Genomic DNA, 22,312 nt, shown 5'->3' with positions numbered 1-22,312 from the left:
ACACTTCCTCCTGATATCTTCATTTTATATTGCATGTATCCTTGTTTTCAGCTTAAAGACTCATTAGCTGCATTTTCCCCAAGTTGTCTTTTTCAGTATGGATCGGTACAGCACTTATATGTGTTTTTACAATCAAAAGTTGGAAAGGTATCAAAATATCTAATCTCTACTGTCATACTTTTATGGTTCCCTTCCGTTGGGGGACAGAGTGTACTTATATCTGATACTAAAGGGTGGAGGAAGAGTCATTGCAGAATCATTACTCTAGACCAGCACCATTACCTGTTCAAAAGAAAAGCACATATGGGTTCTTTAACCCTTTCACACTAGTGCATCCTTTCTTATTAAAGCTTCTGTTTCTTCTGGCATTTCTCCTAAAACTGACAGGACAAAACACAAAGGAAGTACAAAGTCGGTAGGGAGCGGCAAGTTACTTTTTTTCCTCTGATGGGAAAAATGGCAATCTCTTTTTATAGATAGTTTAACAATAGAGCACAGCGCAGGATGATAATGGGTTGTTGAAGAATAATACAACCCTTTAGAGTCCTTGATGGCGTTGTGTCTCAAATAAGTGTATCTAGAAATGCTTTATTGTGTGCTCAGCATGTGAAACCTGTTGATATCTCTCTTAAACAGAAAACTGCTCGCTGCCATGTAATTATGCCTCTCAATAAAAAAAGAACAGAAGTTATAATTGGCAGGAACAGAGATTTATAATGAAACAAAGGGAGAAGACTCAGGAAAAGTAAGACAGAAGGACAAAGAAACCTATACATAAAGCACACTGCTCACTCTGTCTTTCATTACACGCTCACAGATTTCTTTAACACCCCCGCTGTGATTTGTGTCATCACCGGTGTGATCGTCATCAGGTGAGAAGAGGAGAAGTAAGCTCCCTTTTGATTCGTTCGTGTATCCATAGTAACAGCCGCCCTTCAACAACCGGGGTCAAGCGGAGAAGGTTGATGAGCAGGAAACCTCCTCCTCCTCCTTCTTTTCAACAGAAAGTATGATTTATTTTTTGAAGAAACTCTTTCATGAGAGGAGAAAAGCTTTGAAGAATGCAGCATCTAAAGAAACAGTTATATCAGAGTTCTTTGCAGATGTGAAAACCTCACTACTTCACTTTACAGCCAGACACCAGAAACAGGAAGTCCTTCTGGCTAAGTGACACGATCTTCACCTTTAGTTCTGCGCTATGAATATTTCTTTATGGCCAAAACTGGACGGACGGATGATCAATGTTCAATTTTGCTACATTTCAAGGACATGAACCTCACTAAAACATGGTTTAAAGCCTCAAACATCTCTTGCAGCTCCAGCTCATCCTAAAGAGCTCAGATAACGTGCCTCAGCAGGCCTGTGTGGGTGTGGTTTGATATTTGATTGATTGAGCTGGCACAAAATGCCCACGACCCCACAACTGTCATCAGAGTGTGATTCAAATATTGCTAATCAGAGTCACCCACCAAAAATCTGTCAGAAGAGCGCACCCAAAAACCATAGACTGGATAAAGAAATTAGAAGTGGACACTCACCGTTATGTCAGCCTGTTGTTTTAGGCTTTGGCGTGGCCCTTTCTTTAACAACAGTCATTGTGTTTGAAAAAATGATGTTAGATGTTAGCAAAGGCTGAGGCATCAACATTATACAATAATCCAGTCCATGCCAAAGGTTAAGGCATTGGCTTGAGAGTATGTGAAAAAGGTAAGATTATTAACCCATTTAGACCAAAGCCACCTAAAATTGCCTAAAAGTATAGGTTCTTTGCAGATGACATCATGCTGCTGCAGAGAACTCCCTTTTTGGAGGCAATAGCGATCTCTGCATAGAGAAACGTTACAATGAAGACCATGTTTTGAGCTGTGTATGACTATGCAAAGTTCAAACTGTGAAAAATATGAACATTCTTAATTTCTCAGCTACTTTTGAGTCCCCAAATCAATATAATACATTCACTCATGGAGAAACGGCAGCAGGCAGGAATTAAAAAATCTTCCGTCTACAGCCTGGACAGTCATGTCACACAATGCTCTTGTATGGCCTGTTTCTATGTCCCCTTTAATTCAGCACAGTTTTGCCATGTTTTAGCACATTAAACTCTGATCTTACCTGTGTTTCTTCGGCTGATGTCCGTCTCACAAACCTCCAGCCTCTCTTGTCGTGATGGGAAATCCGTCTCTTTTTGAAATAGTGATGCATGGTAATATTGGCCTTGTATCGGTATTGGCAGATTAAAAGACAGTTTTCTGCAGGTATCAAAATTTCTCCCAATATTTAAAACAGGTTAAGTCAGAGTGGAAATTTGTACAGTTTAAAGAAAATCCCTCAAAATTTTATTGAAGGTATTGTATTCATAAGCAAGGGATTAACATGAAGCCCAATGTGCCTGACCAGGGCTGGAGTGGGACTGATTTTCAACCCTGGAGTTTCAAGTCTCAGACCAGCCCACTTTAGTTCACAACCTTTCACTGAAGTTGTCAATTGCAGATTAAGTATTTTAATTATATTAATGTTCAATTAGGCTATTAATATTTTTTTTAAAAAAGCATTGAAGTTTACTTCTAGCATTCAGTTAGGCATACTCTGGAAACAGTTTAACTATGTGTATTTGTTCACACTATAGAACATCAGCTAGCCTTGGCCTTGTGTGTTACTGACAGCAACAATAACACTGATCCCTTCATAAAAAACGTTTTTTGAATCCTACCCTTCCATTCTTATGGCTTGTTCTTATTAGTGGTGAAGGCTCTTCTTTTCAGCAGCAGACTGGTGGAGGGGCTGCAGCTGCAGAGGTGATGTTTAACACTTAGTTTTTGTAACACAGCTGCTATTTGCTTAGTTCTTATTTGTGTCGTGTACTTATACGTTGTTGTATAGGCTATGAAATCAAACCATTCATTAATTTGTTCATACACTTAGACAGTGGCTTGCACAGTTTATGCTGTTATGTGTTGAACAACTGGTTCTGCTCGCTTACCTGCGTCTTTTCCACCTGATGTGTTTACATCAAGCTGTGAGCTGGTGATGAAAAAAAATGCATATTTGCCCGTGTGAGCTTCTAAAACATGGTAAACATGGAACCAATGTAACGGTTTTGTTTCCATTCAGATGGACATGGACGGTCCGCTCCACTCGACCAACCGCAGGGAGAGAGAGAGTTTTGTGAGGGGAAACATAACAATTGCTCCTGCATGTGTCCATACTAGCTAGTGTAGCCTGTTTAATGCTGCTGTGCGGTGGCCCTACCAGACCTGACAGCAGCCCAGCCCACTGGGAATTCTCCAGGTTTTCCAGATTTGCCACTCTGGGCCTGTGCTTGACCTTTGATTTGGGTCTGAGTGGACATTTGTGCAAAGTTCTCATACAATATTTTGAAGTGCTCTTGAAAATCCAGTTCACACTCACAGGCAAGGGGTTGATATGAGGTCCACAGACCTCACCCTTTGACCTTTATCCTCCACTATCTAGAGTGGACATTAGTGCAAAGTTTGAGGTAAATCCCTCAGAGTGTTCTTGAGTTATTGCATTTACAAAAATGTTCTGAATGGCTAAATGGACAACCTGTAAACATAATGCCTCCGGCCCCTGGCTATCATTGGCACAGAGGCACAAAAAACACAACATCTTGGTTTTCTTGGCAGAATATTTTCTGTCCTTTTGAGAGTGTTTCACTGGAAAACATGCCGATGTAAAAGTTCTGTTTCCAGGGCCTTTAAGTGTTGTTTTCAGATGAAGTATTAACTCCAGATTGACTTTTAAGTATTAGGGTTAAGTGAGGATGAGCGAGCAAACTGTCCAGGCCAGAGCGTGTGGGATGACTGCACACAGATTAGAGCATTTAGGGCAAAGACAAGGGTCAAAAAGAGTAAAACACAAACACAATATAAATGGAGATACTGTATTTCCCAGTTGATTTTAAAAGGAGAGGACAGAATGTGTTGGAGAGGATTTTGTTGATCAGTATGAGTCACAGCCTGACACGCTGATAACTGTGGATCTGTCACAGAAAGGTGCTGGTAGATAGCTGATTCTCCCAGATGGTGCACTGAATATCTACATGCACTGTTTGCACAGACAGATGTTTATGATGCGTGGTCGGTTTACGGATGCCCGAACAGTTTCCCAGCCAACCTCTGAGCTTCACGATAAGAAGAGGGAAAAAAACGACAGATGTTTGCTCTCAGGAATAATCCAGAGCGGCAGCATCAAAGTGGCTCAGAGGACCTTTTCTATGGTGTCCATTTATCTCTGTATTATTATTCAGTCTTATAAGCTGGGCAGTATATACAGTTTTTCAGGTGTATTGATTTATTTTCAAACGAGATCAAGGATAAGACATTATTGTTTGTATTGCTATAGTTAATGCTGATTTACAGTACAATAGATGGAAAGCCAAATGCTTAGTAAAAAGATTGTCTACAAATGTCAAGTCTGAATAGGGAATAAACATTTTATTCACTCTATTTCATTTAGGAGCAGCTATATAATCAGTAAAAAGTTAAATGATATTGATATTTAGTGTTTCCCCAAAGTTTTTCTTTTGTAAAATTACAAATTATCGCCCACTATAACATATTTTTTGTTTAAAGTATGATAATATAAAGCGGCATAAATTCTTGACTGCACCGGCTAACAGGTACTTCATGTTGCTTTGGCCAGCAGCAGGACGTCTCTTAGACTCTGTTGATGTGAAAAAGGTAACAAAAACAACAGGGATTTAAATTTAACCTAGGAAAAGTCAAACAACCTCTCATGGATGTATGTGGCTATCTTGCTTAATCGATGAGACAAGCTCATTGAGGCAGCGGTGTGCTGCTCTTTGTCTAATTAAAAATCTATGTAGATAGTTCACAGACGATCCATCCCCCCATACTATAAATATAAAACAAAAGAATCCATCCAGATTATCAAAATCAGCGGTTCTCAACTGGTCTACCCTCAGGACCCATGAACATCTGCTTAATGAGAGACTGCGGCCCAAATCTCTGGAAAAATTTCTACTTCAATGCTGCTTCTAATGCTGTAGTTTGGACTTGTGTCCTTACAAGAGCAAGTGCCAGCGAGGGATAAAATCTTATTGCAGTATCGTGACAGCCCATGAGTGACACAGCACAAACCAGAACAATGCAATGCAATATTTTTTGCCAGAAGTTCCCAAGGTTTTTTTTTTTTTCTTTTTGCTTGCATCGATAACAAGGTATCAGGAGGAGTGAAATATCCTTGGTTGTTCTTCACTTTTCTCTTGCACATAGCTTTAAAGCTTACTTTAAAAAGTAAAATCTATCAAAGGCTCATCAATATAAAACTCTACTTCTCTATTTGTTTGCATTCAAAATAACAGCGCTAGATGTCACTATATTTACAAGGGGGGCTGAAATTCCTGTGTTAACATGTAAACTCCTGTTTTAGAGATCTTGAAGGTTAACTAATTTCAATAAGAAACCTGGCTTTTTATCCCGAACTAGATAAGTCAAGATAAGATATTTAAAAGATAAATTAGTCAAAGACAAAACAACCAGAATTTACTTATTAATCATGGCAAAATTGAGTCAAGTAAACTAAATAAATGTGCAGAATGTCCACTCAGGGATTCTGTCCAGGGTACTCTTTGTCCCATTTTTCTCTCTAGGAGCACATTTATGACCCAATTTTGTGTCCGGGCACTAGGGATGGGCGAAATGGACTAAAAAAATTATCACTATATTTTGCTGTATTTATTGCGATAACGATATAAATCCCGATAAAAAACAGCACCACTCAACACAACCTTCTTGACTAGGTAAAATGTATCAAATGGGCTGCTTAACTACACCAGCTACATGTACAGTAGTACTGGGTATTGCCGCTGATTGCCTGAATCAATTAAATTCTGATTCTCAAGGCCCTGATTCGATTCAGTTCTCGAGTCGATTCAATATTGATTCCCTGATTCCTGCAGGAATCAATATTGATTCCTGCAGGGATATTTTAGTTAAAAAAAAACAACTTAAATTGCTTCTACATTTAAAAGATTCAAAGAGAAATTTAGTTGGAAAAAGAACAAAGAATGTTCCAACTTGGCACATTATTAAAAATAAAAGGGTTTGCATTAAAAATTGACCCTAAACTATTTACATCACTATTTTACCTCCATGTGGCCCATCCTGAATAAGGCCTCTTTTGTCCAGTTTGCTTCTATCTCTAGTGTTTAAATCCAATATGCAGTCTGAAATCCTCTGGAGGTTCCTTCTGTGGAGCAGAGCTGCCAGGCTCTACCATGTTTGTGTTTACAGAGATAAGTCACTTACTGCAAGTCCAAGTTGAAACTCTTGTTGTTAAATTAAAAAAATAAAAATAAGTAAATTTAATACATTATTTTTAATTAAGTTTGATTAAGTCCATGATGTATAATTACACTGAAGCTTATAATGTGGTAATAGTCACATTTTCAGATCTAGGGCATACAGTGTGGTGCTTTAATGTTTACCTGTCTGTCTGTCTGTGAGTTGTGTACTATAGATAGACACCTATGCAGCTAAAAGACAGAACCCACAGTGCTGATAAAAACAAACATGCATCATGTTATCTATCATATTATGTACATTGTTTCTACAAATCTACAAAATCTACATGAGATGTGAGTTTATTACTCATATTCATCTAAATATCAGACTAAGCGCTCTGTCATTTCCTCGTGTAAACGGTGGGGCTGTGCGTAATTTGCGCGACTGTGAAACAGAGGAATAGGGGGTCGTAAAATAAAGCACACTGTGCAAATTACCGTTGTCTGCTCCACGTCTGATTTCCTGTAACCACAACATTTCCAGATCATGGAGGTAGCTCCTCGTTTGGCAACAAACTCATCCTCTGTTTCTGCTCCGCCTTCCACCATGTTTGTTATGCTTCTGCATGTGAGTTACGAGTGCGTCGCAGTGATGATGTAAACGTGCGCATCACATACGTCATCAACCATAGTTTATCATTGTTACTGTTGAATGCCGTTTTCTCATCGTGGAAAGTTTTTTTCTCGGTATATTGCATACGATAAGATATCGCCCATTCCTACTGGGCACACCAGTTGAAAAACCACTAATCCAAAAGAAGGAATTATCTTAGAATCTAAATTTAGGTGTTTTGACTACAGATGTATTGCTCAAGACCTCCTGTAGCCTATTTTGTTTTGTAAGAGCAGCATGCTTTACTCACATGGGTTTATTTAAATATTGAAAATTAGGGAGTAAAGAAAACCGTCTCGGTATCTTAGAAGATTCAGACAAATGTCTTTTAAAGAAGCCAATAGAATATGGTCTAAGAAAAAGAAATGGTCACAACCTAATTATGTGAGAGGTAGAGACATGATTTTCCCCTTGCAGAAGTCTGATGCTTTATGGAAACCCTTGGCATGGCAAGTTTTATAAAGAACTGATGCTAATGTATAGCAACTTTAAAGGTCTATGACTGCTACATTATGTGTTCTGCATCTGTGTTCTCTGCAATTTACTCTACATCTAAAAAATGAATCACAGCATTGTGGCAGCATTGTAGTCTAAGAGGAAATAATGTCAGCAGTATACTCTAGAAGAATTGTTCTTGTGTTTTCAAGACTGATGTTCAAGTGTTGGTCTGTGATGATTAAGCCTCAGAAGACATGGCTTTTAATCCTCCTAAAAACACTGTCAGTGTCTATAGTGCTGATTGCATCCCTTGCCTATACTGTATTTGCATATGCATTGTTTAAAAGCTCCAGAATAGGTATCTCTAGGAGCTTTAATAGCAGTGGAGCTGTAATTGCTTTTAAATGTGCTCTCATTTTGCATACATTTCTTAATGTTTGCAGTTGGTGATGACAGTTGGTTGAGGTATAATGGGCAATGAGCCGCTAAAAGAAGAGAAAATGAAGACAGCATGTGCATAAACAATGTGGACTCTACCCAAAATTCAGTGAAAAGTAATGAGAAAAAATGATTGTGTACCAAAGCAGAAGAAGAGTCAGATGGAAAGACAGACAAGATTTTATTTGAAATGAAAATACAAAAAAGAAAACTGGAAGACTAGTTAATATATTCATATCATCACATCATCATTTTCACAAAGAAAAGTTTCTTGAGTTGTTGGACCAAAATGCAGCAAAAATCCTCACTCCTTCTGGGGTGTTTTTGCTTTGACTTTAAAATAAGTTGTCTCTAATTGCATGTTTAAAGTCTGGACAACATCAGTGCGTATATTGGTTTGCTCATTTTCACTGAATATAGGCATTCCAGTTTGAATATTCTAGACATATTTTAAAGTGCAATATGTATAATCCGTGTGCACAATATATATAATGAGTCTGACACTGAAGATAAAACCTTGAGAATTTTTGTAAAACCCTCAAAATTCTTCACACACAGCATGCTCTACTGAGAGACCATCTTAATTTGCAATGCAAATGTAGTAAGGTAATGAGTTCTGCAGGGACTGTTTAACGTTTTAATGGACTTCTCAACAGAGGCCGACCAGAAAGTGAATATTAAGTTGTAGCAGAACTGCATCTCTGAACAAAAAACCTCATCTCTGCCTTTTTTAAAGATGTCTGGAATGAATTCTCTGTTCACATTCACATCCTGGGTCACTGTGTTCATTCCCCTCTGTCTCAAAAGCAAAGTCTGAACGTAAGGCCTGCAGATTTTTAATATTGTTCCATATTGGGAATGGCACAGCTTATGATTTTACAGCTTTCTCCCTAGAAATTAAATTTCATGTCTGAATCACAATGAATTACATGGAGACATCCCTTTAACCCAATTTTTCAGCCTGCTAAGTGATAAGAAGGGGCTTCTTCATGCTGCTAATCCCTTCTATATAGGTCACATGGCTCAACTCAGCAGACTTTAATTTGTGAATGACTTTATGAGGCCCTGTCACTGCTCGCATAGATGTGATGACACGATGCACTTCGTCTGCCAGCAGCTTTAAATCTGGATGCATTTCCCACAAGACCCTCCTATAAAGATAAACAGGACACCTCAGAGGGAAACAAGTAATTTCAGCTGCCTCACTGCTCAGGAGTGTTGGCGGTCTGTTGGCGGTCACCCTTTCCTTATTTATTATCCTTACCTGTGTATTCTCAGTGTTTCACTCTGTCTGATAACTGAGAATTAGCTGCAACACTATTGAAATATAATGCAAAAACAGAAGAATAAAACCCACTTATGAAAACAGACTGGGCTGCATCCATGATTAAACCCAGGACGAAATTTTTTTTTTTTTTTTTTTTTTTTTTTTTTTAAGGATTCATATTTTAGGGCTTTTTTTGCCTTTATTGATAGACTTGGACAAAGCGATGAGAGAGTCGAGAGAAGCAAGCGGGGAAGGGTCACAGGTTGGACTCAAACCCAGGCAACGCACAATGGATGGATGGATGGATGTATAAAATCAGGATTGATGGATGGATGGATGGATAAAATCAGAAATAATAGATGGATGGATTGATGATGGATGGATGAATGGATGGATGGATGGATGGATGGGTGGGTGGATAGATGGATGGATGGATGGATGGATGATGGATGGATGGATGGGTGGATGGATGGATGGATGGATGGATGCATTGACTTATCCATTCAGCTTTATCAGGCCAAACAGGTTTCTGCTTGTGGCCTTTGGATGACACTGATTAAAGCCACAACCCAGAACGCGTTGGCCTAATAAAGTTGTTCTCTAAACTACAAGTGTTGCTGGAGATTTTTGTTTCTGTAAAAGAACAAATTTACTCGAGAATATTTTCAAAGAGGGGCTTGGCAGAAAGGTTTGGGAACAACAGGCATAACCTTGGTTGATATGAATGATATCTTACCCTTTCATTTAAATTTACCCTAAATCTGAAGTATACTTCCTGTTTTCTTCAGATTCATGACTATGACCAAAAAAGGAGAAAAGCGGTTAAAAGGTGGCATCAAAATCTGGGTTTCTGCTTTGTGTTGATGTATTCCATTACACCCTTAGCAGTAAAGTGCCCGTTTGTAATACAGAATGAATGTGGTGAATTTTCAATCCAGTTAGGTGGTGTGTGACTGAGGTAGTTGAGTGCATTTGCATTAATGACGGTGCATGTCTTAGTACTTTGCCCTGGTATATAAGCTGCAGACACATTTCTGAATGAAACAAAAGGGTATAAAAAGTGTGCCTTTTACACCAGACTTTAAGGGCTGCAGATTTACCTGAAAACTGGATAATTTCTTTGCCCTACAGAGAACACCTACACGCAATCAAACAGAATTACACTCATGTCTGAAGCCCACGTTCTATTCTCAGTCCGTCTTTGTCTCTTACCTTAAACAACATCATTTATATGTAATTTCATGCATCTGCAGCCTGTGGGCTCTTGTCTTGAGCGATCCTATGAGGAGTTGAGGCACTTGTTCTGAAAGGCTTCTCCTTGATCTTCTGTTGCTCACTTTGCTTTAATAATGGAGAACTGTCTGAGAGCTGCTGTGGGCCTAAAAACGCAGGCTCAGCTCTTTGATATTGCACCTCTGCTCTCCCATTATAATATCAGAAAGATGATGATGAAGACAGCGGGTGTTTGGAGAGGTGCTTGTTAAGAGGAAGGGGAAAAAAACTGTAGCAAACAGGCATCAGCTGAGAGGAGTAGCAGGTGCATGTGATGGTACATAGTTAGACAGGAGAGGGCGCTGCTGCTCTACTGTGTAAATAAACAAGTGAGATGCAGACAGGAGAATTTTTCTGGTGCCCTTTCACACAGATTTACTAAATAGATGCACAGTAAGCATAGTTTAATAGTAATTTTTGGTTTATTAAAGGGACATTCTGACAAAAGAAAAAATAAATGATTCTGCTAAAAGGTTAAATATTAATATATCAATAGTAGAGTAACATATAATTTACATATTTATATTACGTATGTTTGGTTGAAATAGTTGTTGAAGTTATTTTGTTTCCCTTTACATTTGAGCCACCAAGTGGTCTTTTAAAGGTGGATAATGTTTGATTTTTCAAGCATAAAGGCTCGTTCTTGATTTTAATTTCACAATCATTGTGATTTCATCTCCAAACTCCCTCAAAAAGTGAATTTTAACAAGTTTTTAGCTGATTATTAGCACCTTTTTTGCTAAGGAAGCAACGGGCTGTTTCCTTTTTAGTTCTTTTTCTTTTGTTTGTCAAGAGAAATTAGTTTTATGAAAAGTTACTAAAGATCTAACTTCATTTGATTAATTTCAGGCAAATTTCTGTCAATATAGTTTTACATAATTGCTTAAAATATGAAAAATTAGAAAAATTAAGCAGATTTTTCTGACTACTACAGGGACAGCGCCTGCCCATTTTTCTGAGATTATCAGTCAGTGTAAATTTTTTAAATTTTGTCTTAGTCTTCACATTTAAATTACTTAGTTTAAGTCACATTTTAGTCATTTTAAACCTTTATAATGTTAGTCTTCAGAAACTGTAAAACATACCTGCTTTACTCAGGGAAAAGTCCTGGCATTTCACTTTAAATCAAGGCATTTATTTTCTTGAAACTCATTTAATAAGCCATATTTTATAACCAGTATTTATGTAAAACACTCATATTAATGCAGTTTCAGTGCTTTAACTGGTTTGAAATATACTGATTAAAATATACCTTGGATTATTGATTTTGAATGTTTTATAGTCCAGCACTAACATTAGCCAGACTGTCATCCGTCTAATCCATGTTGCTCCAATCCACAAAGGTTCAGACTAATCAGCGTGATCTGAGGAGAACGAGGCGGTAGCTCTGGGTGGGGTTTAGTTGTACTGTGAGCTGTAGTATTGTGGTAGTTTTATAAGAATGGGACCACATTTCTGTATTTTATAAAGAGTAAGGAACAGCTCTAAAAGTTTTTCATTGTGGGAAAGATGTTTAAGCTCTTCTCTGACCTGTTTTGACTTGAGTTTGCAATCCTTACAGCTTCTACCGGTGAAAACGGGTTTCTTTTTTTTTTTTTTTTTTTTTTTTTTAACATAGCATGAAGAAACCCTGGTGAGAAGTGCTCTGAAAAGGTGGTTATCAGTGCAGCCAGAACTAAAAAAGGCCGCCTATGGACACAGGCCCTAGCTCAGGTTAGCGTTGGAGCTGTGCATGTCTACTACCTCATTTTGTCTTGACACTTTGATTGGCCTGTCAACTTCCTGCCTTTCTCAAAGATCCAAATGCTTTGTCTTGGAGGTTTCCCAGATGGATTTATAATATATTAATGAAGTAGATAGATGAAACTGTCTGGTGTATCTGGGTAAGTCCGCATCACCAAAGATCTATTTTAAGCTACTCTTCATCTCGTCGTCCTCATGGGAAGACTTACATTTTTAGTCAGTGTTTTAATCTCTTAAAACTACAATGCTTAATCAGGAATGGACTCATAATAGATGTCAAACCTCAGACCTAAGCCTTGATTTCTCCTCTTGATTCAACATTTCTTGGCTGACTTTATGTTTCCAGTCTGGTAAAAGCCAAAAACGCTGAGTGGTCCAGCAAAAAAAGTTTGGAAACCACTCACAAAAACTGTATTGATACAAGCACAATTATATGTCCCTACATCTTATTTGAAAATATAATGATTTAACAGAAAACAACTGGATACCTCCCAGCCCTCAACAATCATGGGCAAAGTTCCTCCTTTTTCTTCAGATATTCAGTAGGAAATGTACTCGTAACAGGTGTCAAACCTCATTCTTTCTCCACTTAAATTAATTTCAAGGTTGACTTTGACAGTTTATAAAGCTGTAAGGCCCTAAATATTTTTGCCTGCTGAACAGGAGCCTGGGAGAAAAAGTTTGGGGACCACTGTATGAATGTAAACAATAATATCTGACCCTGTCTTATTTGAATAAAGTTGAATTTAACAGAAAACAGAATATATATTTCCAAGGCTTCTAAGATCATAGACATCAGTCCTTTATTTTTCCGATTTTCAACATGGAATTGACTAGTAAAAGATGTCAAATTTTAATTTCTCCTCTAGAGTTGGAATTCTTTTGGGGCTTTTCCACTACGGCTTTTGGCCGCGCCGAGCCAAACCAAGCCGTGCTGATTTGCATTTCCGTCACCAGTTTGGCCGCGCCGCGCCGTGCTCAAATGAGCAGGGCCAAAGCAGACCAGCCCCACCTTCATGCGTGCCACGCTGACATCGAAGCACCTCGCGGTCTGATTTGCTGGAGGGATTTACCCCCTCTGCTACTGATAACCCCTCCATGATAACTGGAGGGGGGGGTTTGTTTTACCCCTGCCACTGCCCCAGCTGTCCATAACTCTGTTACAGTGGTGTCAGCATTCACTGTATGACTTAAATATTTATGACACAAAACTAAAGCTTGAGATTTTTGTGCATACTACGGTCCGATAGTTGCGCATGGCTTCTCACACTAATTTCTGCACCTACTGATAACAAAAGTTTGACCCTGTCCCCTTCTTATGGACAAATAAATTCTAGACCCATGATGGAGTCTGTCTTTAATTTATTCTGGCGCTTTACGCATGCAGTTCTCACCGCCCAATCCAAAAATATGATTGTCTTCATTTTCTGCTCTCGAGAGACCCATAAATCACTAATAAGGAGACTGCTCTTTAACTTATATGCAGGAAAATCCTCTCCTTTTGGTGATAAGTGCAAATTATTGTTTGTTTACTGATCGCAGAGAGAGAGAAAGAGCAGCCTGCATCGATGTCGGTCTACAGTTTGATTTTTGCTTTACACGATGTAAAGTCATTCAGATCAGACAGTGTAGAGGGATCAAGGAGGGCTCAAAACACTGCATCATCAGCTCTAGACACACCCTCAGACAGGTAGCTTGGTTGTGGTGGAAAAGCAAATCCCCTGTTGCTCTGGGCTGCCGTGCCGAGTCAAGCCGAGCCGTGCCATGTAATGGAAAAGCCCCATTTCTGTTCTCAGTCTGTTTACATAGCTGTAAAGACCCAAACTCTTGTTGTGACAGCACTCTGTCCCAGCAGCATCAGGTCTGCCTCCCGTGGCATCACTCAACCGTTCGTCTTCACTGCGATTGTAAATTAAATGACACCCTTTGCTGATGGCTTTTAAGCACACATCCATGCAGAGATAACACTCTAGTTTGCTGGTTAACCCCGCTCACTGGCTGCAGACCTCTCTCTCTCTCCTTTTCTGCCTCGTCCTTATTGAGTATTATTGACTGGAGCTTGGACCAGCCAATCGGCAGGCAGCATCCCACCTCTGTCATCAGCCAGTGCTGGAGGAAGGGATTGGCTCGTGTGATCTGAGCTTGGAAGGCAGATGAAATGCCAGGTCTGCTCTGCCTCTGGGGACAACCAGGCTGCCGTATAATGGGAACCAACACTTGCTCGGCTCGGGGGCAATAATATCCAATTCAGCGTCAGGGAAACAAAGGGCCACACCTTGATTTTTTTTCTTACATCTTCTGCTCTGGTGTGATCTGGCTGCTCTGTGGTTTACCTTCATGTGGAAAAAGAGACTGCTGGTGGGCTCTGTCGTTCCCCTGCCCTCATCTTCATCATCCATCCTCTTTGGAACAGGTTGATCAATTTCTGCCCGTTTTGCGCCAAAGAGCTGCTTTTTGGATTCTCTCTCCTCCATGTACGATAACTTGTACCTACATGGATTTGAAGACTCGGAGGCGGTGAGTGCACGGAGGGGCGTCTGACACTTGTGAACCATGCTTTTGTGTTGTGCCGCGGCTGGTTGAACCTTTCACAAACACCCACAGAATGCGTTGAGACTTGAGTGGGCTGAGCGTGCACTCTTCTCGGGGGAGTTAGAAGGGGTTGGGGGAAGGGTGTGTGTGTGTCGGCATGTCTGTATTTGAGAGAGAGTGTGTGAAAGGGCTCTTCAATCAGCCAACTGTACAGTTTTCTCACTGATGCTGTCTGTCATTGCAGAGCAGAGCTGCACAGTATGTCTTTACCGTCGCTCCATATGGATGAATGGCCTTCATTGAATAGAGTAAAGCTCTGTTTACAGGCATTATGGGTATTTTTATGTGTCTGTGGGAGTCCCGGCTGCATCTTTCCTTTGTGGCTTCATTTGTATTTTCTCCCTCTCTACATCAATCACATCCCACCTTTACATCATCAAGGTGCAGAAAAGACCAACAGCTCTAATCATTAGATCACACTTTATGCTGACGACTACATAGTATACAAGGCAGGGAAACATCACATCCCCTTGTCAGGGAGTATAAATAGTCATTTTTGAAACACAAAGGTGATGTTACACAGAGATGGCCCGTCTCTCTGCCTTTGATACAAGGAAGCAAACATTATTATTGACGTGCAGATCAAGATCCGTGGGATAAAAATGTGTCGGAGTAGTGGAAAAATGCTTACAAAGGCAATAAATGCAGGAGCTGCTGCTGATGCAGGGTGGAGGGGCGGAGGGAATCCCACTGAGCCAGAATCTGTCAAGACCTTTCTGTAACTCCATCTGACACCCTGGCTGCCTCACGAACATGAGAGGTGGATGGATTTCTCACACCTTCTGTCCTAACCGAGGTATTAGTAAAGCCAAGGTTTGGATTGTCCTGTCTGCAAGAATTAGCCTATTTTCACCTTCTTGTTCTGCTCCATTGGTGACATTTTTTAAGTGAAGGTATCTTATCTATGCAGTAGAGATAACACTACTTTGGCATGGAGTATGTTGAGAGATAAAAGCCACATCTAATCATGGTTATTGTCCATCATGTCAGTCCAAAATTACGGGGTTTGAGCTGCTGTTTTTAGATTTCTGGTTTCAGGTTTTCCACCAGTTTTTGACACCACGCTGCAGGAATATGACTCCATAAAACAACAAAAATGTCAGCATTCTGTTTGGAGGTAATACCTCACTAAAAGTGGGCAGTCAGGTCCTGTCAAAATGTGTGGTGAGCAAAACAAGAGTAAACCACAAAAGCAGGGTTAAAAAAAGATACAAGTACTTGGATCTTACCGGACTGTACATTTAATATTTTGTAGTGGGATTACAGTAAGAAAGTTGTTTTTTCATTGTTATTTTGATTTTGATGTAAAGATAATTAATAATCAGATTAGCTGCTCACGTCCAGCTTGTTGTCAAAATTTCTGAAACTTTTTAAAAAATTGTGTGTTGAATATCGTTATTTTTGCTGCAATTAACCTATAAAGTACATGAAAGAGCATCTTCTTAAGTTATGAATGCGATGAAATGTGACTAATAAAGCTTTAACTGAAGGTGTATTAGATACACCACATGGAAGTTAAACACCAAAAAACATGACAAAATCAGTTAAAACATAGAAAAATATAGCCACACATGTGACCACACAATTAATAAGGATTATCACAATATTACGTTGATCATTAAAGTAGCAGTGATTGTATGGTATCAAAATACATGTAGTTTAAAAGCAGGGGTGCACAGTATTATTGGCATGCTAAATGTATCCGAGGATATTCGCTTAAAATGTGTAAATAATATGAAAATTTCTACTGATATGTAAAGATAATCTGCCTTAGATAATAGCATAGAATACTGGCAAAATGTGCAACCGCACCATCAGGTATGGGTGGTTGCCTACGGAGCAGTACACTCAAGGTGGCCCACCTTACCCAGAGCAGTTTTAATGAGCTGGTAATATTTAATTTGAGGGGGTATACATCAGACTGACATGGCGCCGTCATAATCTTGATATTGGCAGGAATAAAGCTTTTTTTTATGACTTTTTATGAATGTTACATGTCACCTGCAATATATTAAGAGCATGTCCACTTCCACACACAACTACACCCCCAGACATCCCAAATCAAGAGTTGAAGTTTTCCACTCTGTCTGGTTGCCCTCCAGCTTTTTTCCTTTCCTGAAGAGCCACATAAGTTAAAACTGGATCCTACCCCACTCCCCCCTATTGTTTCCAGTCTTTATGCTAGGCTAAGACAGCTGGCTACAACATTACCTTACTGTACAAAGAAGCAAAAAGGGATCAAACAATGTCAGTGTCACTTGATGCAGATAGGTCCCTTTGAACGGAGACACCTGGTGTTTTTTATAACCAAAAAAGGTGTGTATTGATACTGGTTTGAGCTAAAATAGTTCGGAAATATCATCAGAATCTAATAATGTGCATCCTATTAAAATGTATCAAAGAACTGAGAGTTTTGAATGATTTTCTTTAAAAATTACATGAACTAATATATTAACGCTTGTCATTACTAAATGCAGTAAAGAAATTTAATTGTCGGGCCAACTTCAGACTGGGCGTGTGTTTGATGTGTGACTGCTGCCATGTGTCTCCACCCCAGCTAGCAACAAAATAGCTTTCATAACATACATGTGGGACCTTTGACTTGGCCTCATCAACCCCTACTGTCACAGGCCTGTCTTTCCTCCCAAGTTTTCAGTAAATCAATAAACCAGGGACTTCATTCATTGCATAACTGAGCTGGGAACAACAGCCTTCTGGTCAAACAAAGGGAGTTTCTCAGCAGAAATGCACTTACTTCTTTTAATGTGTTAAAACATGCCTTTTAAACACATTGACATTATATGACTGGAATCCTAAATGTCTGAGAACATGTGCCTTTAAATGATGAATAACTGGGCTGATGAAATTATTAACAAAAAATCTTCAGTGAAAGGCGGGAGGTGGGAGGTATGATCTCACACTGTATGGTCTTTTCAAACTCCTCTCTTCATTCATGGTCAGAGTGTAGAACACTTTCCTTTGGTACAGTCGACTATAACACATTCAACTGGAAGTGAGTCAGACGAGTCTCAGGGTCATTGTGGGCCAAGGATGCAACAACTGCATTATTTCCCCATCCTGATGCCTTACAAGTTTTTAGACAAAGTCTCATTTCCGAAAAATCCAGACACCCACAAGATAATGACAAGAGCTTGGTAGCAAACCACAAGGACAGTAAGAGCTCAAAGATGTTCACTGTAGCACTGCCAATAGTTCTCTAAACATGGAAGCACTGTTTGTGAACAAGTCTAAACACAGATAGTGAAACAAAAGAACCACATACAAATAGATTTTTATGATGTTCTGGAAAAAGTGAAGTCTTTGAGTGGTTTCCAATATTCAGGTACAAACAAGCCTTCATGTAACTCTCAGATCCTTTTGCATCTTATTCTTATTTTGGACTGTTGTATTGTCTGGTGTTATTTATTTTTGAATTACTTTATATCTTGTTTTTTTTTTTTTTAAGTGCTTTATAGTTTTTCTTGCTTGTGGACCAAACAAAAATTTCAGGACATCATCTTGAGCTTTGAGAAGCATGATAAACAATTTTACACAATTTTCAGACATCGTAGACAAAGCCATTTAAAAAGTGTAGGACAATTAACTGGTCATTTGACTTGTTTGTGCACTTAGGATCAGTGAAGTACTAGGCATGTGCAGTCAAGGACTTTATCTTTAGTCTTATTTGACTACTTTCTTAATGAAAATCAATGAAATCAATCAGATTCTAGTGCCTTTATTTGATTGTTTTTGTTGTCTATATTCATATACACCAGGTTATTAAATATTTTTTAAGGACAAAATGTCACACATTTCCTCTGGAAATTTTGGATCAACTGATCAACACTGTTGTTGCAAAGATAAAACAACATACTAATGGAGTCCTGCAGAGATGTCTGTTTTTCAAGTCAATGGGTTTTCTCATGTTTTTTTTTTTTTTTTTTTTTTTTTGGATTATGGCTAAAAAATAAGTAGCCTATAAAGCCTGTAAACAAAGATGACCGGGGAAGGGACTAGTTCAGATGCAGCTATAGCGGCAGTTTGATCAGAATAGACAAAATTTCTTTATTCAAAAAAGAGAAAAGAACCACACTGAAAGCTTTTCTTAGTGGCTCTTGACTAGTGACTCTTCTTCATGTGATAAACAGAAAGAAATATGGATGAACAGAGGAATATGACAGACATGAAAACTTTATCATCCCACAAATGGTAACTATTTCATTTCTTTTTACTGCACTTTTTTTTGCAATTTTCTAATGTTTAAGTAAATGCGATGAAAGTTTATAAATCAAAACCATTTCAAGCAATAAAGTTGGCATATTGCCATATTGTGATTATATCTATCATCATATTATGAAAGTGAGATGAGGAAAATCTGTAACCATTGACGGTTTGTTTTTATTAGTGGCTTATAGTGCTTCTCGCATATTGAGCTGAAAAAAGACAGAACCAGAGTAGACTTACATAATTAATGAGAGATTTAAAGAAAGGATAGATAGATAGATAGATAGATAGATAGATAGATAGATAGATAGATAGATAGATAGATAGATAGATAGATAGATACTTTATTTATCCCCTTGGGGAAATACGGGAATAAAACAAAACTATTTAATACCGTTGCAAAATAATAATAATAATAATAAGGACTTAAATATCATTCATCTAGTCACACTGTCTATGAAGAGAGTTCAGATTAAGAGAAACCTTTCTGCTGTTCTAGATGTTCACAGTCACAGTTCCTCATCCTGAAGAGGTTTTAGAACATCTAACATCTTGTAGTCCATGAACGTTTTTTTTTCACAAATGACACACGTCATGTCCGTAACATCCGCCTAGGGAAAGTGAGTCAGAATTCCTAATCACAGCTGTTCTCTTTTCCTATCCTCTTGCTCCCCCCTTTCCTTGACCCTAAGACCTTTTCCCACCTGGGTTAAGGAAAAGTGGATAGGAATGGATTTAGGAGGTAATTTCTTGGACTTTTTTAATGAACCCAGAGTGTGTGGCATCACTTCCTGTTTTCTTGCTGCTGCTCTCTGGCTTTGTGCAGTTTCAAATGTGGAGAGCATGTACTGAACTATTTTTTTCTTTGTCTTTTGATCATACAGTATTACTTTTTTCATCATAATACATATATATTCAAAATAACAGTTAATGGTCTCAATAACCACTTTAATCAGGATCTGTCCAGAAAAACAGTTGACCCCTATTTTACGTCATAGAAAAATGTACAAATCTCTTATGCTTGTCTTACAGCAGACCTTATTTTCGGGTATCTATTCAAATACACATATTCATCCAATAGACTTCAAGATGATGGAATTAGAAGTGCTAAAATGGTCATCATATCTGGGTTATAGGACTCAATACTGCAGCAGTCTATTTGTAGAGAATATTATAAGTGATGTACTAAACTATCAGTTTTTCCCTATGCATATTGTTTAATTGATGACTCGCAATTAAAAACACTGATGCAAATAACAAATACTAGTAAACCTGATTAATAATTGAACTTTTGAAGGGATGTTGGAGGAAGAATTCTTTACATCATCCTGTACTTAAAAACCAGTAAACTTTATCAATGAAATATGAGCCCCAGTCCTTTAGTTGGTCTGAGTTTTAAGGGGGGCTGGAGGCATGGTTCCACATCTACGACCCTTTAGGTGGTGGATATAATGAAAAGGGAATGCTTTTAGCTTTGAAACCCAGCTCTGATTCCGAGGAGGTTAGAGGAAGAAGAAGGATGGAGATGGGCGAACAGACCGAGCTCTGGCTTCTGAACAGATAAAACTTGAGTGTGGCACGATGGACTCAAGAAGCGGCCACTTGACACTCATAGATAACAACCGCACAGGCAATTCATTGTCTGTGTGTGGGTAGACACAGGAGACAGACAGAGAGGAGGTAGAGCTTTGTTGGCACAGTTGCTGCTTCTGTCTGTTCACATGATCGTAATTTTGTCAACAGTTGAAAGTGGATAGCGCTCTGAATGCTTCCTGTCCTTCACAGTAAAATGTACTGAATTTCATCATGGCTTCATTCATGCACTATTGTGAAAAATTACACTGACAAATGAAGAGATCAACTATGAAACTATCAAATTTGTATTATTGTTAAAGTTTTGTTTCCTTCATTGTTTTTAAGACAGAAGTAGAATCAAATTTTGTCTTTCCAAGCACAAGAATACATACATTGGATGTATAGTGGATTTTTCTTATACTTGAGGGGATGGTGGACAGGCCAGGGGCACATATTTTTGTTAGAAAAGCCTGAAAAAGTGATTTTTGGATAATGTCCCATTTAAATAATCTCTATTCATTTGCAAGACTGTCATCAGGCAAATCTATCTTGAAAAGCTCCTCCGAGGTATTTCCAACCCAAGTAGGTCAAACCAATCAGCGTCACTTTTGGAGAACTGGGTGGTAGCTACCAGAGGGGTTAAGCTGTACCGTGAGTCGATTGCAATGTCTGCCTCCAGTGTAGTGATAAGCTCGGGTGTAGCTTTAGAAATGTAGCAGTTTAATCAGAACTTGATCACATTTCTTTATGAATTAAAGAGCAAAGAACAGCTTTTCATGGTGAAAAAGATGTGTTTGCTCCTCTTCTGACCTTCTTCGACATGAGCTTGCAACCATTACAGTTGGTTTGAGTTGTACTATAAGCCAGTGTATACAGTGGCTGCTGGTGGTTAGCTTTATAAATGTGACCGATTATCTAATCACCTTCCAAGATTTTTTTTCTAAAGTCAGGCCATTTCTAATTGCTTTATATTGGAGGTTAGCCAGATGGACATGAAAAATATCTATGCAGTGGATATATGAAACAGTTTATCTGACATGCCAGGTTGGATTAAACCCAAGACCTTTTGGTTGTTAGATGACCGAATCTACCCACTGAGTAGCATCTATATATGTCTATATATATATATATATTAATTACATATTGTAATGGAAAACATAGTATCAGGTGGGAAAAGTTAGAAGAGTCCAGCTAATTTGATCCAGTATATGGAAATGCACCCAAAAAGTTGTCAAGATACCAAAATTTGAACTTTGATGCTATGATTTGCTGCTTTTTGGTAATATAGAACATTGAAATGACAGAGATCGGTCAGTTTTTGGGCCACATAATATCGAAAATAGTTTTTGAAATTCCCTGAAGTCTGCAGACAGAAACTGAGCGCTGTCTCACACCAGCGAGTCATGCAGGAGATCTGCCTAGGTTCACTGGTGCAGGCATAGTGCCATATTTGCCATGAAGCCGCAGACAGTGGATGCACAGAAATGCCTGTAAACATCACTGCATCATCCTCTCTTCCCTTGTGATTTTCACGCCTTGAACCATGCATGTTACGTTGTAGTAACAGCGAAAACAAGTGCACTGTGCCACGTGAATAGCCGTGCGAAACACAGCACGCAATGCAACACACGGCGCGATAGCTAAGCTTACAGCATGGGTGTATATAGATACATGATTGACTTAAGCGTAATTGAAAATGTTCAAAGTACAGAAAATGTTGACAACCTTTGACACCCGTGTTCTGTCAGAGTCACATTTTATTCGACATTTAATGATAGCTTTTGGTTGCTGGTTTAATGGTTGCTTTTGTTAAACAATTAAGACA

The 22,312-nt window shown here is 38.8% G+C and overlaps 1 protein-coding gene across 3 annotated transcripts in view; it reads left to right on the top strand.

The window, feature by feature from the left end:
• Window positions 1–22,312, top strand: part of cacnb4a (calcium channel, voltage-dependent, beta 4a subunit) — a 63,369-nt gene that overhangs the window by 10,384 nt on the left and 30,673 nt on the right. The window contains exon 1 of one of the 3 annotated variants that reach the window (XM_041807890.1): window positions 14,569–14,613. The exons of the other annotated variants lie outside the window; for them this stretch is intronic. Within the exon in view, the coding sequence (XP_041663824.1) occupies window positions 14,569–14,613 (45 nt within the window). Of the gene's footprint in view, window positions 1–14,568; window positions 14,614–22,312 lie in introns of those variants that run through there. 3 annotated transcript variants of the gene reach the window in all.

Source organism: Cheilinus undulatus, linkage group 15 (assembly GCF_018320785.1).
Source record: "Cheilinus undulatus linkage group 15, ASM1832078v1, whole genome shotgun sequence".
In the NCBI taxonomy this organism is placed as follows: domain Eukaryota; kingdom Metazoa; phylum Chordata; class Actinopteri; order Labriformes; family Labridae; genus Cheilinus; species Cheilinus undulatus.
Note: the sequence above shows the minus strand (reverse complement) of the source record. Positions and strands in the feature narration are given on the sequence as shown.